The 13662-nt window shown below is 38.5% G+C and overlaps 2 protein-coding genes across 2 annotated transcripts in view; both read left to right on the plus strand.

The window, feature by feature from the left end:
- The window catches only part of hyi (hydroxypyruvate isomerase), a 237436-nt gene that overhangs the window by 194186 nt on the left and 29588 nt on the right, over positions 1–13662 (plus strand). The window lies entirely within an intron of this gene.
- LOC137131881 (transcription initiation factor TFIID subunit 4-like) overlaps positions 1–13662 on the plus strand; it is a 41868-nt gene that overhangs the window by 8228 nt on the left and 19978 nt on the right. Inside the window, exons 9-14 of the mRNA XM_067513716.1 lie at positions 1339–1420; positions 1523–1683; positions 2947–3077; positions 8078–8203; positions 8433–8489; positions 12682–12789. Of these exons, the coding sequence (XP_067369817.1) occupies positions 1339–1420; positions 1523–1683; positions 2947–3077; positions 8078–8203; positions 8433–8489; positions 12682–12789 (665 nt within the window). The remainder of the gene's footprint in view (positions 1–1338; positions 1421–1522; positions 1684–2946; positions 3078–8077; positions 8204–8432; positions 8490–12681; positions 12790–13662) is intronic.

Below are 13662 nucleotides of genomic sequence, written 5' to 3' on the forward strand. Positions count from 1 at the left end.
CATAAATGAACTCACTGATATGAAAGTATGTAGATGCAAAAATGGATCTCTCAAAATACAGTAACTGAAAAGAAACCCAAGACATAAATGAATTCATTATTGATTTTCAGATATTTAGACTGTGTATGCATCTGTGCACATTTTCAACAATCTTCACATGACTGTCTGTGGCACTTAATGCTGCAAGTCATGTCATTAACTCTGTGTGTTCTCTCCCGTAGTTGTCTTTGTCCTCCTCTGTCCCCCTCTCTCTGTCCCTTTCTGCAGGTGTCCCCCGGCTTTGAAGCTGTGTGTCTTCCAGCGTGCAGCTACTGGTCCTACCAATCTGCCCGATGTTTTGTTATTGCTTTTTGTTGCTCTGTTCTTTTCTCTCTCCCCTTTCCACTCACCCCAACCGGTCGAGGCACATGGCCGTCCACCCTGAGCCTGGTTCTGCTGGAGGTTTCTTCCGTTAAAGGGAGTTTTTCCTCTCCACTGTTGCCTATGGCTTGCTCCAGGGGGAATTGTTGGGTTCTCTTTATATATCTTTATAATCTTGACTTTATTCTGTAAAGTGCCCTGAGATGACTTTGTTGTGAATTGGCGCTATATAAATAAAGTTGAATTGAATTGAATTGAAGAATTAACATTCGGAGCAAGCTACAGAACATACTGTGTGAGAACTATCTGTACTGTAAGAGGACATATTCAGGCTCTAATAAGGCACATTTATTATTCTAAACACAAACTCAATCATCCGAGTGATCTTCAGACTAAAATCAAATCATTTCATATTAAACACAATTGTTATTGTTCAACCAATGTCGCCCTGACGTCACACCACGTTAACTGTTAGAGAATAAAGGTGCCATCTTGTCAGATATGTGCTCACCCTGCTACAGTGGTTTACCTGCACACCATTTGTTGTATTTGGCTAAAAAGGTGTTTAAGTCATTCAGAAGTCCGGCTGACCTACTTTGGCAGCAGCCCTGACCTACTGCAGTGTTTTGTTTTGTTTTTTTTTACCATTGTGACAGAAAGTCGAAACAGAGTTGAACTTATTAACAGAAAGGCAGAGGTATCTTCACAAGTTGGCACCCAAAGACAAAGATTCTGTACGATGTGACTTCACCTTTACATTCTCTGCACCAGGTGTAGATGCAAGCATTAATACAGGTGGAGCCACTGTGTCTGCAAACCTAAATGCCTTAATTTGTGTGGAAGTGTTATAATTTGTAACATAGGCAAGATGGAGTTAAATGTACAGACCAAACTATATTCACTTCTCAGACACACATTTTGCTAAATGAATCACTACTGCCAATATAACTTGTTTATAAATGTTTCTTTTTATAGGAGTGTTATCAGTAAAGAAGCTGTTCACTCAGGATCCTCTTTGTTCTACCAAATTTGGATTCAAGGACAATTCAGGATCTTACAAGTAATATATATTCATTTTTTTACCTAAAGTGTGTAGCACTAGCAAATCTGACAAATGTACACAAAGTAGAGTTGATGTGTGTGTGTGTATGTGTGTTTCTAGAGAAGATGATGACATTAATGATGTAGCCTCAATGGCTGGAGTCAACCTGACAGAGGAGAATGCACAGATTTTGACCACCATGGTTGGTTCTGTGGTGCAGTCATGTCAAGATCAGGCCTTCCTCTCACCTAACACAGTGCTCAGCCGAATCCTTCATGCAGGTACACTCAACATGTTATTTAACATTTGACTATAAAGTGTTTGATTTCTCTTTCATACTAATGTCACAATTACCTATATACCTTTATAGAAATACACTTGTTACTTAAGAGATGGTCATTTGTCTAGGGCATGTGAACTACTTAAAAAATGACCGAGTCAAAACTGTCTACCTACTATAAAAGTACAAAACATATATCTACTTTTGAATATATTGAGAATTCTTTATATGCACATACTATGTTGGTGTAGCTGGCGTAACTACATGAACCCAGATGAAGGTCTAAGATCTACTTTGTTAACTCCATGCGATCTACCCACGCTACCTTTACGATCGGCCGTTAGATGGTGATCCCTGGTCCAGGGCATAGCTATGAATGAAGTCACACTCGCAGTTGCAAATGTCCTCAGTTGAATAAAATGAAAGTTTACATACATGGACATGATTGTCATGGCAATAAATGCTCTGATGCTATAAAGACCTACGTATAACTCAAAATACATAGTCTTTCACTGGAGGATGATTGAGTCCATAGATCAAATGCGAAAGAGTCCCCTACAAATCTGCAACAGTTTTGTCTCTTATACACTCTGCTTGTCACACTGTGATTTGGCTAATGACTCTTTTGCCGATGTGAAGACCCCTTTCTCCTACATTGTGTCACCCTGACGTCATAGCATACTTTGGAATCTGACAGCTGATAATCATTCAACCACATCTTCAGTGATTTTGAATTGGCTTCTTTTAGTTCTAGTTTGGGTAGTACATGTACATAAATGCCATTAAACTTCGCATTGACATACGTACATAAAAATATCTCTCTACGTCAAGCTGTAAAATGCCTCCAGATGACATCTCTTGGAGGAACCTTCCTGTCAGATAATGTCATCTTCTTACTCACACTATGGAGTTTGTAATGGTCAACCTGCTTTTCCAGAGCTCCTCCAGATGACATCATCTGAACTCCTAATGATGAAAAAAAAAATTTTCACCTAATAGCAGAAAAAATATTTTAATATAGGGAAGTCAGAGGAAGGTTTAAAAGCGTTGATGTACATTTACACCCGAAACTAAAGCCATAGAAGGCAAAATTGGGAAAGTAGCTCATAAATGGGGCTGTTACATAATAATAAGTAAATGTATGGTTTTCCTCAGTTTTTTTAACTTGACTTACAAGAAACAGCCAAACTCAAGATAATGTGTCTTTGTCTTTGACTCTTGTATTAATACTACCCACCTGTCGTTTTTGGGTTCCCTGTGGTAGGACAGGCAGTAGGAGTAACTGATGTCGGTCCAGAGGTGGTGGCTATGGTTTCTCATGCTACTCAGGAGTATCTCCGTGGATTGCTGGAGAAGCTCACAGTGATGGCAGAACAGCGCAAAGCAGGCCTGAAGGTACAGCAATCTGCACCGGGGCCATTATGCTGGCAGGAGAACTTCCATATTGCCTTATCAGACCAGTGACATGTTTTGCCTTTCAGTATGTCTGTAGAAATTCATAATGTAATGTCTGTTAATTTCTTTAGACGAGTAGCTACTGACAACTGTGAAAGACCAACATTAGCAATGTAACATCTTACCAGGTTATTGCAAGCATTTAGAAAAAAACTCGCGAACAGCTTCAGACAGCTGCTGGCATGGCTGTACATTCTTGTAGCAGTGACCATTGCAGAGCAGAGACTGCAATAAAGAAAGGTTAGTAGCTTACAGTACTGAAAACTATCTTTTTTCCCCCAAAAAATCTACTATCCAGTGTTTTGTTTTTGTTTTTGTTTTTTCCCAGCATGTAAAAAAGCTTACTCATCCATATAAACACACACACTAAATTCTAGGGATGTCACCACACTAGATTTTCTAACCTTTTTTCTGTGTTTGTTTTTGTTTTTTCTTTCCTTTTATTCACCAAAAAAAAACCCAAAATACAGTACAAATCACACAATACAAAACATACCAAAAGTGTGCGATACGGCAAAAAGACAAGACGTGTTACTTATGTACAGTGTATGTTTGCTTGTGCAGGTGCATCGGGGTTGGAGAAGTGAGGAGGGGTAGTGAGCATGAGCAGAAAGGGTATAATCATAAAAGAAACAACAGTTTGGATTGTAAAGTACAGGGTCACCACAGCGAATCATGTGCCTCCATCTAACTCTGTCCTCTGCATCCTCTTCACTCACACCAACTAACTTCATGTCCTCCCTCACTACATCCATAAATCTCCTCTTTGGTCTTCCTCTAGACCTCCTGCCTGGCAGCTCCAACCTCAGCATCCTTCTACTGATATATTCACAGTTTCTCCTCTGAACATGTCCAAACCATCTCAATCTGTCCTCTCTGACTTTATCTCATAACATGAACTGTCCCTCTGATGTCCTCATTCCTGATCCTGTCCATCCTCGTCACTCCCAAAGAGAACCTCAACATCTTAAGCTCTGCTACCTCCAGCTCTGCCTCCTGTCTTTTCTTCAGTGCCACTGTCTCTAAGCCGAACAACATCTCCGGTCTCACCACCGTCTTGAACATCTTTCCTTTCATTCTCGCTGATACTCTTTTATCACACAACACACCTGACACTTTTCTCCACCTGTTCCAACCTGCCTGCACTCGCCTCTTCACCTCTTTTCCACACTCTCCGTTGCTCTGAACCGTTGACCCTAAGTACTTAAAGTCCTGCACCTTCTTCACCTCTGCTCCCTGTAACCTCACTGTTCCACCTGGGTCCCTCTCATTGACACACATGTATTCTGTCTTACGAGAAAATTGATAGTACATTCATATAAATTACCTAAAACAGAACAAAGAAAGAAAATACTAAACCCACACATATAAATATATATAGCAAATAATTTAAATAATAATAATTTTCATATAAATATCAATAATAATAGTAGTAATAATAATGATGATAATAAAACTAATATTAACCAACATGCTGAAAATTAAATTAGCAATAATAGATAGTATAAAAAACATATATACATTATATGATAGTGTTTAGAGAACAAAAGTGGGGAAAAAAAGGGGGGGAGCTGAATATTAATTAATGATGGATATTAATAAGAATTATGGTATTTATTAAAAAAAAATAGGTTCATGACTAGTCTAATTGTTTGCGGGTTGTGTTCGGGGTGTGTGTGTGGAGATGTGCGAGGCTTCAGTCCCAGGAATTTTGTTTAAGTTAAAATGTTCTAGAAATGGGTTCCAAGCTTCATCGAAGTTTGCTGTATTGTTTTTGTATGTAGCTGATGTTTTCTCTATGGTTACGTGTTCTGTGAGAGGATTTGTCCAGCAACTGATATGTAGTGAGCTTTTCGATTTCCAGTTTTGAAACATTATTTTCTTGGTGATTGTTAAAGAGCTGAGTACTGGGTTTTTATATTTAACTTCTGAGATATTTCCAAGTAAACAGTGGGATGGAGATGTGGGGATTCTGCAGTTCAGGATAGCGGAGAGTGTCTCTGTCTCGCTACCCAGAAAGAAAGCACCGGGTTGCAGACCCAAGTGGTGTGGAAGTAATACTCTGTGCTACCTGAGGTGGTTAAGCCCATTTTAAACATTTAGCGATTTGAGTTCTGTGAATGGTCTTTATTGTATAAGTTGTAAGTTTGTGTCGCTGGTCATGGAGAAAGTGTTGTTACAGATTTCTATCCAAAAGTCAGCATTGGGGGAGAGAGTAAGATCTTTTTTCCATTTTTCTATTGGGATTGTTATAATTTCTTTGTTTGATATAATTTTATAGAGTTTAGGCAACAGTTTCTTTGACTTAGTGATTTTGATTATCTCTTCAGTTAGTGTAGGTGGGTTGTTCATTATATTCATTTTTGATTTAATTATGAATTTTAATTGTTGGTATTAGAGGAACTGTTCTCCCCCAACTCCATACATTAATGTCTTAAATGATAGGAACTGGTTATTGTCAAATAGGTTTTGATGGTGAGTGATTCCTTTGTGCTGCCATGCTGGAACGTGAATAGAGATATTGTATAATTGAAAGTCTGGGTTGTGCCATATTGGGGTATGTTTACAAGGTGCTAGTGTTGATTTTGTGAGCTTTCCGCCAGAATGTCAGAGTTGAGGAGATGGTTATTTTCTTCAAAATAGTTCATTTTTTGACTTATTGTGGCATGAAAGTGAGATCTTAAACTGATGTCAGTTTATATTGATTCTGTTCTAGGTCTATCAATGAGTTGTTGGAATTATCCTTTTGAATCCATGGGACTAGGTATTGGAGTTGTGTTGCTAGGAAGGAGTGTTGGAAATTATGTGCTTCAAGGATGCCCTGTGATTTTTTTTTTCTTTTGTAATGTTTACAGTGAGATTCTAGGTTTCTTGTTTTTCCAGTAAAAATTTAGATGTTAGTGAGTCAAGTGATTTGAACCACTTATCTGTGGGAGCTGTGGGGAGCATTGAGAACAAATAGTTCATTTGTGATAAGATCTTAATTTCTATTGTAGCAATTCGTCCAATGAGGGAAAGTGGAAGGTTTTTCCAGCGTCTGAGATCATCTTCTATTGTTGAGATTGAAAAGCTCTGACAGCCTGGGGTAAATATTAATGCCTTAATATCTAATGTTGCCATTATGAAATGAAAGGAGGGGTTACTGTGCGGCAGAATCTCAGGCATCTTCAGACAGTGGAAGTATTGTTGATTTGTTCCAATTCATTGTATAATTTGAGATTAGGGAAAATTAATTATTAATATTAAATGTTTCCTTTAGTGAGCTGTAGGGGTCCTGCAAGTGTAGTAATATGTCATCTGCATAAAGACTAATTTTGGTCCTGGATTGCTTTAATTCTGACATTTTGTCTTATGGCTGCTGCTAGCGGTTCTATAAAGATGGCAAATAGAGACTAAGAGTGTAAAACTCTCTGAGGTGACCCCATTTGTGATTACAGTGGCCCTGGGTGCAGTGTATAGGGTTTTTATCCAGTGGATGAAAGACTCTCCGAAACCAAACTTGTCAAGGATGCTGAAAAGAAAGTTAACTTTATCAAATGCCTTTTCTGCGTCTACTGATACAATTATGGTTTTAGTTTGTTTTTGTTGTGACAGGGGGATTAAGTTAAATAGTCTCCGGACATTTGATGGGTTCCTGTTTTTGATGAATCCTGTTTGGTCTGGGTGGACTAAAATTGGTGTGACTGTCTCTATTCTAGTAGCTAGTGCTTTGGTGATGATCTTTAGATCGGTGTTGAGAAGTGACAGAGGCCAGTAACTGGAAGGATGGGTTGGGTCTTTGTTGGGGTTTAGTATTCATGTGTGTAGTTATTGTTGACATAGATTTTATTTCCCTAGTTAATGTGTAAAATAGTGGTGACAAGATTTGCCAGAAGTGTTTGTAGAATTTTGCTGGAATCCATCAGGACCAGGTGAGTTAGTATTTGGTATTTTAATTAGTGCTTTGTGTAGTTCATCAGTAGTGAGTGGTGCATCTAAGCTGTTCACATGTTCTTGGGATAGTGTTGGCAGTTGGATCTTGTTTAGAAAAGGTGTCTGAATCTGACTGATTAAGGATCAGAGGAGTATAGGTTACTGTAGAAATTTTGAAAGATGTTATTGATATCCTGTCAGTTATCAACAGTTTGACCTGTGGAGTTCCTTATGGATGGGATGGTTGATTTTTCTTTTTTACGTTGGAGTTGATTTGCTAAATATTTACCTGTCTTGTCGCTATATTGGAACTGTTCATATTTAGGTTGCTGAATAAGGAATTGGGTTTTTCTATGTAGGACACTGTCATATTGCATTTTATGATAGTTTAAATCATTTTGTGTTTGTTCACTGGGATTAATTGAGTGTTTAGTTGTTTTTTTCGGCTTAGTTCAGGGTCGCCACAGTGGATCATTCTCCGCATGTTCATTTAGCACAGTTTTTACGCCGGATGCCTCGTTTTTTCTTATATGATGAGTAAGATATTAATTTACCTCTGAGTACTGCTCACCCTGTTTCCTATAGTACTGATGGTTTGGTATCCATAGAGTCTTTAATTTCCAGAAAGGATGCCCACTCTCTCTTTCTGAGATTATCATGTCATGTCTAGTTGATTATTATGATGAAATGTTACTTTTGCTGCAAGAAAACGACAATAAAGAAACTGAAAAAAAGAAGAAGAATAGGAGACAAATATGATACAGGACTTGAGGCATTTTCACATTCTAGGCTTTTGAGAAAAATCTTTGGGGCTTAAGGTCCAGAGGCTGCCCACACCGCCGATGCTGAAATTTGTGTAGTTTTTGAGAGAGGACGCTCACATAATGGCCAAAACTTGTTTGGGACATCTAATAAAATAGATAAAGAAGTTGGAATCAAGTAATTTAATGTACAAACTTTTTATGGTTGTTGCGCTATAAAACTAGGACCTTTAAGCTTAGCTAATTTGTGTGTTTGTGTGGTTACAGGAGGACCTGTGGCATGTCAAGGTGAGTGATGTACGCGCTCAGCTTCGCTTTCTTGAGGAAGTGGAGAGTTTGAGGAAGAAGAGGATTGACGAAGAGGAGCGAGAACGACTGCTGCGTTTGGCTAAAGTAAGCTTGGCCAGAATGCAGCACTTAAATTGCACTAAAAGCCTTTTTTTTAATTTCCTAAATGAGGGCATTTTATGTAAATGAGAAATGGCCACTTATGTACAAGCCTTATCAGCTCTGCCTGCAGGGAGGCCTCACTAAACCCATACAGCTGGCAAAACAATAAGTAGTAAAAAGGCTGATCGATATTCAGTGCAGCTTCCTAATGCCACATTTCTATTTATTACAGAGTCGTTCACACACTGAGGATCCACAACACCAGCAGCTCAAACAAAGAGTCAAAGAGGTTTTGTATTAGTTCCTTTTTTTTTTTATTAAAAATGTTTTGTTATTTTTACAAAATTATAGTAAAAAATATGCTGCATGATTTTTTTTTCAGGTGTCATCAATGTTTCTATGTCTCATGTATATGTGATATAGATGACTTAATTTTTTTTTTATGCTACAGTATGTATTTCACTTGAAACGATAATGTTAATATGAAGAGATGCTGTGACAGTGTGACACAGACTTATACAGCAGTTCTGGGGGGGCAGAGATATTTGTTTTTAAAGGTTTTTGTGCGAAGCTCATCCTTCTACCCTATCACAGAATTTCAGTCATTTCTCCTCAATCTGTAAGTTTTGCAGCTTCTTATTTTTTTCAATAATGATTACACCTGAATTTTTCTGATAGTGAAGGCTGTGAAGAGATTAAACTTTCATATTGTAGCTTCATTTTGAGAATTTGCTTCATTTGACCAGATTTTGTATTTTATTTCTGTTGCAGTCATATGGTTGTTGACATTTACAAGAATATACTGATCAGATTTTTTTTTGTTTCTGAACTTCATCAGAGCCAATTGCATCCAGAAATTGCTGTTACAGCCTTATTTCAAAATTGATTACATTAATGATTTTCCTCAAAGTTATACAAACAATACCCATAATGACAACTTTAAAGAAGTTTGTTTTAAAACTTAAGTAAGTCACATAAGCATTTACCACCTTTACTTAATACTTTTTTGAAGCACATTTATCACCAATAAAAGCCTATGAATACTATATGAGTATGATGCTACAAGCTTGACACCTATTTGTGGACAGTTTCTCCCATTCTTCTTTGCAGTACCTCTGATGCTCCATCAGGTTGGATGGGGAGCGTCAGTGCGCAGCCATTTTCAGATCTATACATCTTTATTGCCTTGACTTTATTCTGTAAAGAGCCCTGAGATGACTTTGTTGTGAATTGGCCCTTGATAAATAAAGTTGAATTGAAAATTGTATGTCTCCATAGATGGTCGATCGGGTTCAAGTCTGGGCTCTGGCTGAGCCACTCAAGGACATTCACAGAGTTGTCCTCTAGCCACATCTTCTTTATATTGGCTGTGTGCTAAGGGTTGTTGTCCTGTTGAAAGATAAACTGTCGCCCCGGTCTGAGGTCCAGATGCTCTGGAACAGGTTTTCATCAAAGACGTCTCTGTACATTGCTGCATTCATCTTTTCCTCTGTTCTGACTAGCCTCCCAGTTCCTTCCGCCGAAAAACATCCCCACAGCTTGATGCTGCCACCACCATGCTTCACTGTAGTGATGGTATTGGCCAGGTGGTGCCTGGTTTCCTCCAGACATGACACTTGGCATTCAGGCCAAGGATTTCAATCTTTGTTTCTTCAGACCTGAGAATTTTGTTTCTCATGGTCTGAGAGTCCTATAGCTGTGCTGTCATGTGCCTTTTCTGTCTGGCCATTCTACCATACAGGCCTGATTGGTGGAGTGCTGCAGAGATGGATGTTCTTCTGGAAGGTTCTCCTCTTTCCACAGAGAAATGCTGTAGCTCTTTTAGAGTGACCATCAGGTTCTTGTTCACCTCCCTGACTAAGGCCCTTCTCTCTCGATCACTCACTTTGGCCGGCTGACTCTAGGAAGAGATCTGGTGGTTCCAAACTTCTTCCATTTACGGATGATGGAGGCCACAGTGCTCATTTCGACCTTCAACGGTGCAGATATTTCTCTGTGACCTTCCCAAGGTCTGTGTCTCGATACAATCTTGTCTCGAAAGTCTAGAGATAATTCCTTGGACTTCATAGCTTGTTTTGTGCTCTGACGTGCACCGTTAACTTTGGGACCTTATATAGACATGTATGGTTTTGCAAATCAACTAAACTTTTTTCTTTTTTCGAAGTTTTTCTCATTAATCTACACTCAGAACCCCATAATGACAAAGTAAAAAAAGAATTTTAGAAATGTCTGCAAATGTTTAAAATACACAGTACTCTTAAAAGTTATTGAAGTTATGGCTGTGATACCAGCGGTTTTAAGGAGTAAAAACACCAACAAAACCTGACCTTTTTCAGGCCTGTGGGCTAATGTAAACTCCTAAATCGTGTGCTCTTTAAATCTCTGCTATTTTTATGCTGATGGATGAGTTAGTGATGCAGTAGTGTGTGGAATGTATTTGGCTGGTAGAGCAGGGAGAAGTGTGCAGGAGGAGGTCACCCTACACAAGGTCAAGTTGTTGTGGAGCTCCCACCTGTCACACGTCCAGACGTTTTACCACAGCAGCAAAATGTGTTAACATACATGCACTGCTGCTGCCACCTCCACGCAAACTCTGCACCAAGCCTTTACTGCACTGTGCCAAATCTGTACTTGCCTACATACACTGGAAGCTTGAGTAGGTGTGGTACTAATTGGATGGGATTTTAATTAAAGCTGAGCTCAGAGTTCAAAAGACAAACGTAGTGACAGAGAATAAACTTGACGTGAAATATATGAAGACATTTTTGAGTAGCCTCCAACAAAGCACTGTAAAATTCCAATAAGACTATAAAATGTCAAATGTTGTTTTGTCATTTCCAGTAAGTGTTTCTTATAATTTTCATCATCCTCCTACATTTATTTATCTACATTTATTTATTACTCCATTGCGCTGTAGCATGTGTTTAATATTACTGAGGCATCGTAAACCAGTTAAGTGTAAAATATCTTGATGCAGAAAAAGCCTTGACACTTAGAGGTGGACCTTTAATTCAACATTACTAAGCAAATACTGATTGTGGTGTTCTCGTTGATACTGTAAACTGTCATGGGATTACTGAACCTCTACATTCTGATTGTATTTAGACTGGTTTTGGAGTTGGAAGAAGCAGTTTTTCTTTCATAGCAGATTCCTAAATGTTTACTAGTTTCTATAAATGAAGTCTGCGATGGCACCAAGAAGGGCACGAGGGATTGGTTGTCCTTGTGTGCATTAGGGGGACAGTCTCCCCTCCTACAATCTCTGGAGTCTGTCTGTGCCTGAGATTACAAAGGGTTTAGGCTTCTAATTAAATATGGAAACAGCAGTGACTCAGGTCATCTGGTGGTGTGGTCAAGTCCAGTCAAGTCAAGTCTGCTTTATTGTCAGTTCTTCCACATGTACAGTACATACATACATACAGGGAATTGAAATGGTGTTTCTCTCACAACCACGGTGCGTACAGATAACACTAACAGTAGAGCCTAAAAATCTAGATCAAATATAAAATACAACTATACAATAAGGGCAGTTAGAGTGAAAACCAGTGAAGTGAACAAACACTGCAGATAAAAAGATTTTAGTGCAAAAAAGCTTCTACAGTCTGATGAAGTGACAAAGGGCTCAAGAGCTGTTCTTTTATTTAAACTGACTTAAGAGGTAGTAGAATGATGTCAGTCCTATGCTGAATGATTCCAGAGAGTACGACCAAAGCCCAGCATCTCATTCTTGTACAGATAGGGGATGATCTGAGGGGACTGATCCAAAATGTTGCCCCAGTTTGTACTGCTGGAACAAGGAACAAGGCAGAACAGTGACATAAAAATTGTAAATAGTAGTTGTGCAGAGCACAGACTGGTATATGTAAGTAACCTAACACATTCCTTTCCTGGCTGAAGTCAAACCAGAAAATGGGCAAAAGACACAGATTCTTAGTTTCAGTTATAACCTTTGTCAAAAACACAAAGACAACAACAGTTTTATTAAGTTAAACGAGGAGCATGATTATGCGAGGTGTTTATCTCCTACATGATTAATTCCTCGCATTAGAAGTGAAAGGACAGAAAATGTGTTCATTGCATTCAACATAGGTTAATACACTTTCTCTCTTTCTGGTGGAGAGTTACACAACACTTTATATTATCTGGACGGCAAGTACAAACAAAAAGCAACTGAAGTGTGAAAAGGACATTTTTTTTCATCCTGAGATTGTGTGTTGGATTGTATCTGGACTCTGAGCACCAGGCAGCTATGCTAAGCTAACCAGCTGTTGGGTTTACATACTGTACGTGGGGGTGATATTCATTTCCTCATGTTTAAGATGGTAAACACATCTCCTCTTTTGATTGGTTTCTGTAACTTGGACAAAATAGCAAATTAAGTACAACACCTCCTCCTTAACATTAATTTCATGTGTGACAATAGAAAAAACATGTCACTCTTTATTTAGCACATTTTCACAACTCCCTTTGTTCTTACATAGTTACAACAACTAGAAGAAGCTCAGCTGCAGCAGAGAGAGGCCAACCTCACAGCTCTGGCTGCCATCGGACCTCGCAGGAAGAGACTTCTGGAGCAGACTGAAAGCCAGGTTGGTGCACGTGCTGTCTCACGTGTGATTGTTTTGTTTGAATATGTTTGAACTGACCATTTCAATATCTTGTATTCAGTTTAAGGAGTTTACTCACCTGATGGGGCAGAAGCCTCTGAAACAGCAGGGGGGGGCTTTAACACTTAAACTGCCAGGGGTTGTTCTATAGGTAAAACTACCAATGGGTCAAATTTACTCTTGTAATTGAGCACTGCTTTGATAATTCTAAGAATGTGTTATGTTGCTGTTTTTAGGAAGAAATATTAGTCATTTTTGTCTTTTTTTATTACAATCTAGAATATTTTGAATAGGCTGCAACACTAATTGGTTTGAATGAGTAAACCAAAAAAATGATCTAATGACTTTGAAAATAGGAATTAAAAGGAAATATATAAAGTAAAACTATTTGATTTAATGGTATGTTAGAATAAAATAGTTTCAGATATAGATATTACTTGAATGACCACAGTAGCTTACGGTATGCTAAGAAGCAATAACAATAACTGTCACATTACCAGCATTTCACTTAATAATTCATTGGTACATTATGATCACTGATGGGTCCTGCAAAGTAATTTCTTGTGTTAGAACCAGGAAAAATGCTCAGTGCTACTCAATAGTAAGCGGGTGGTCATGTTGTCATCGGTGTATATTCATACGTTAATTACTTTGGGTTGGTCTAACTAATTATTTGAACATGCATCAGAGACTGATGAGAGGCATGAGGCACGTTTTGGTCAAACACTGCACGAGCAAACAACCAACAATTTAACTGAGCCTTAAACACAGGCAGCTTCCTGCACATCTGGCATTTGGTATTTAGTTTGCATTGTGCCTTTATCATGCAAATGAATCCTAACTCCTCCATGCACA

This window comes from Channa argus, chromosome 8 (assembly GCF_033026475.1).
Source record: "Channa argus isolate prfri chromosome 8, Channa argus male v1.0, whole genome shotgun sequence".
NCBI lineage: Eukaryota > Metazoa > Chordata > Actinopteri > Anabantiformes > Channidae > Channa > Channa argus.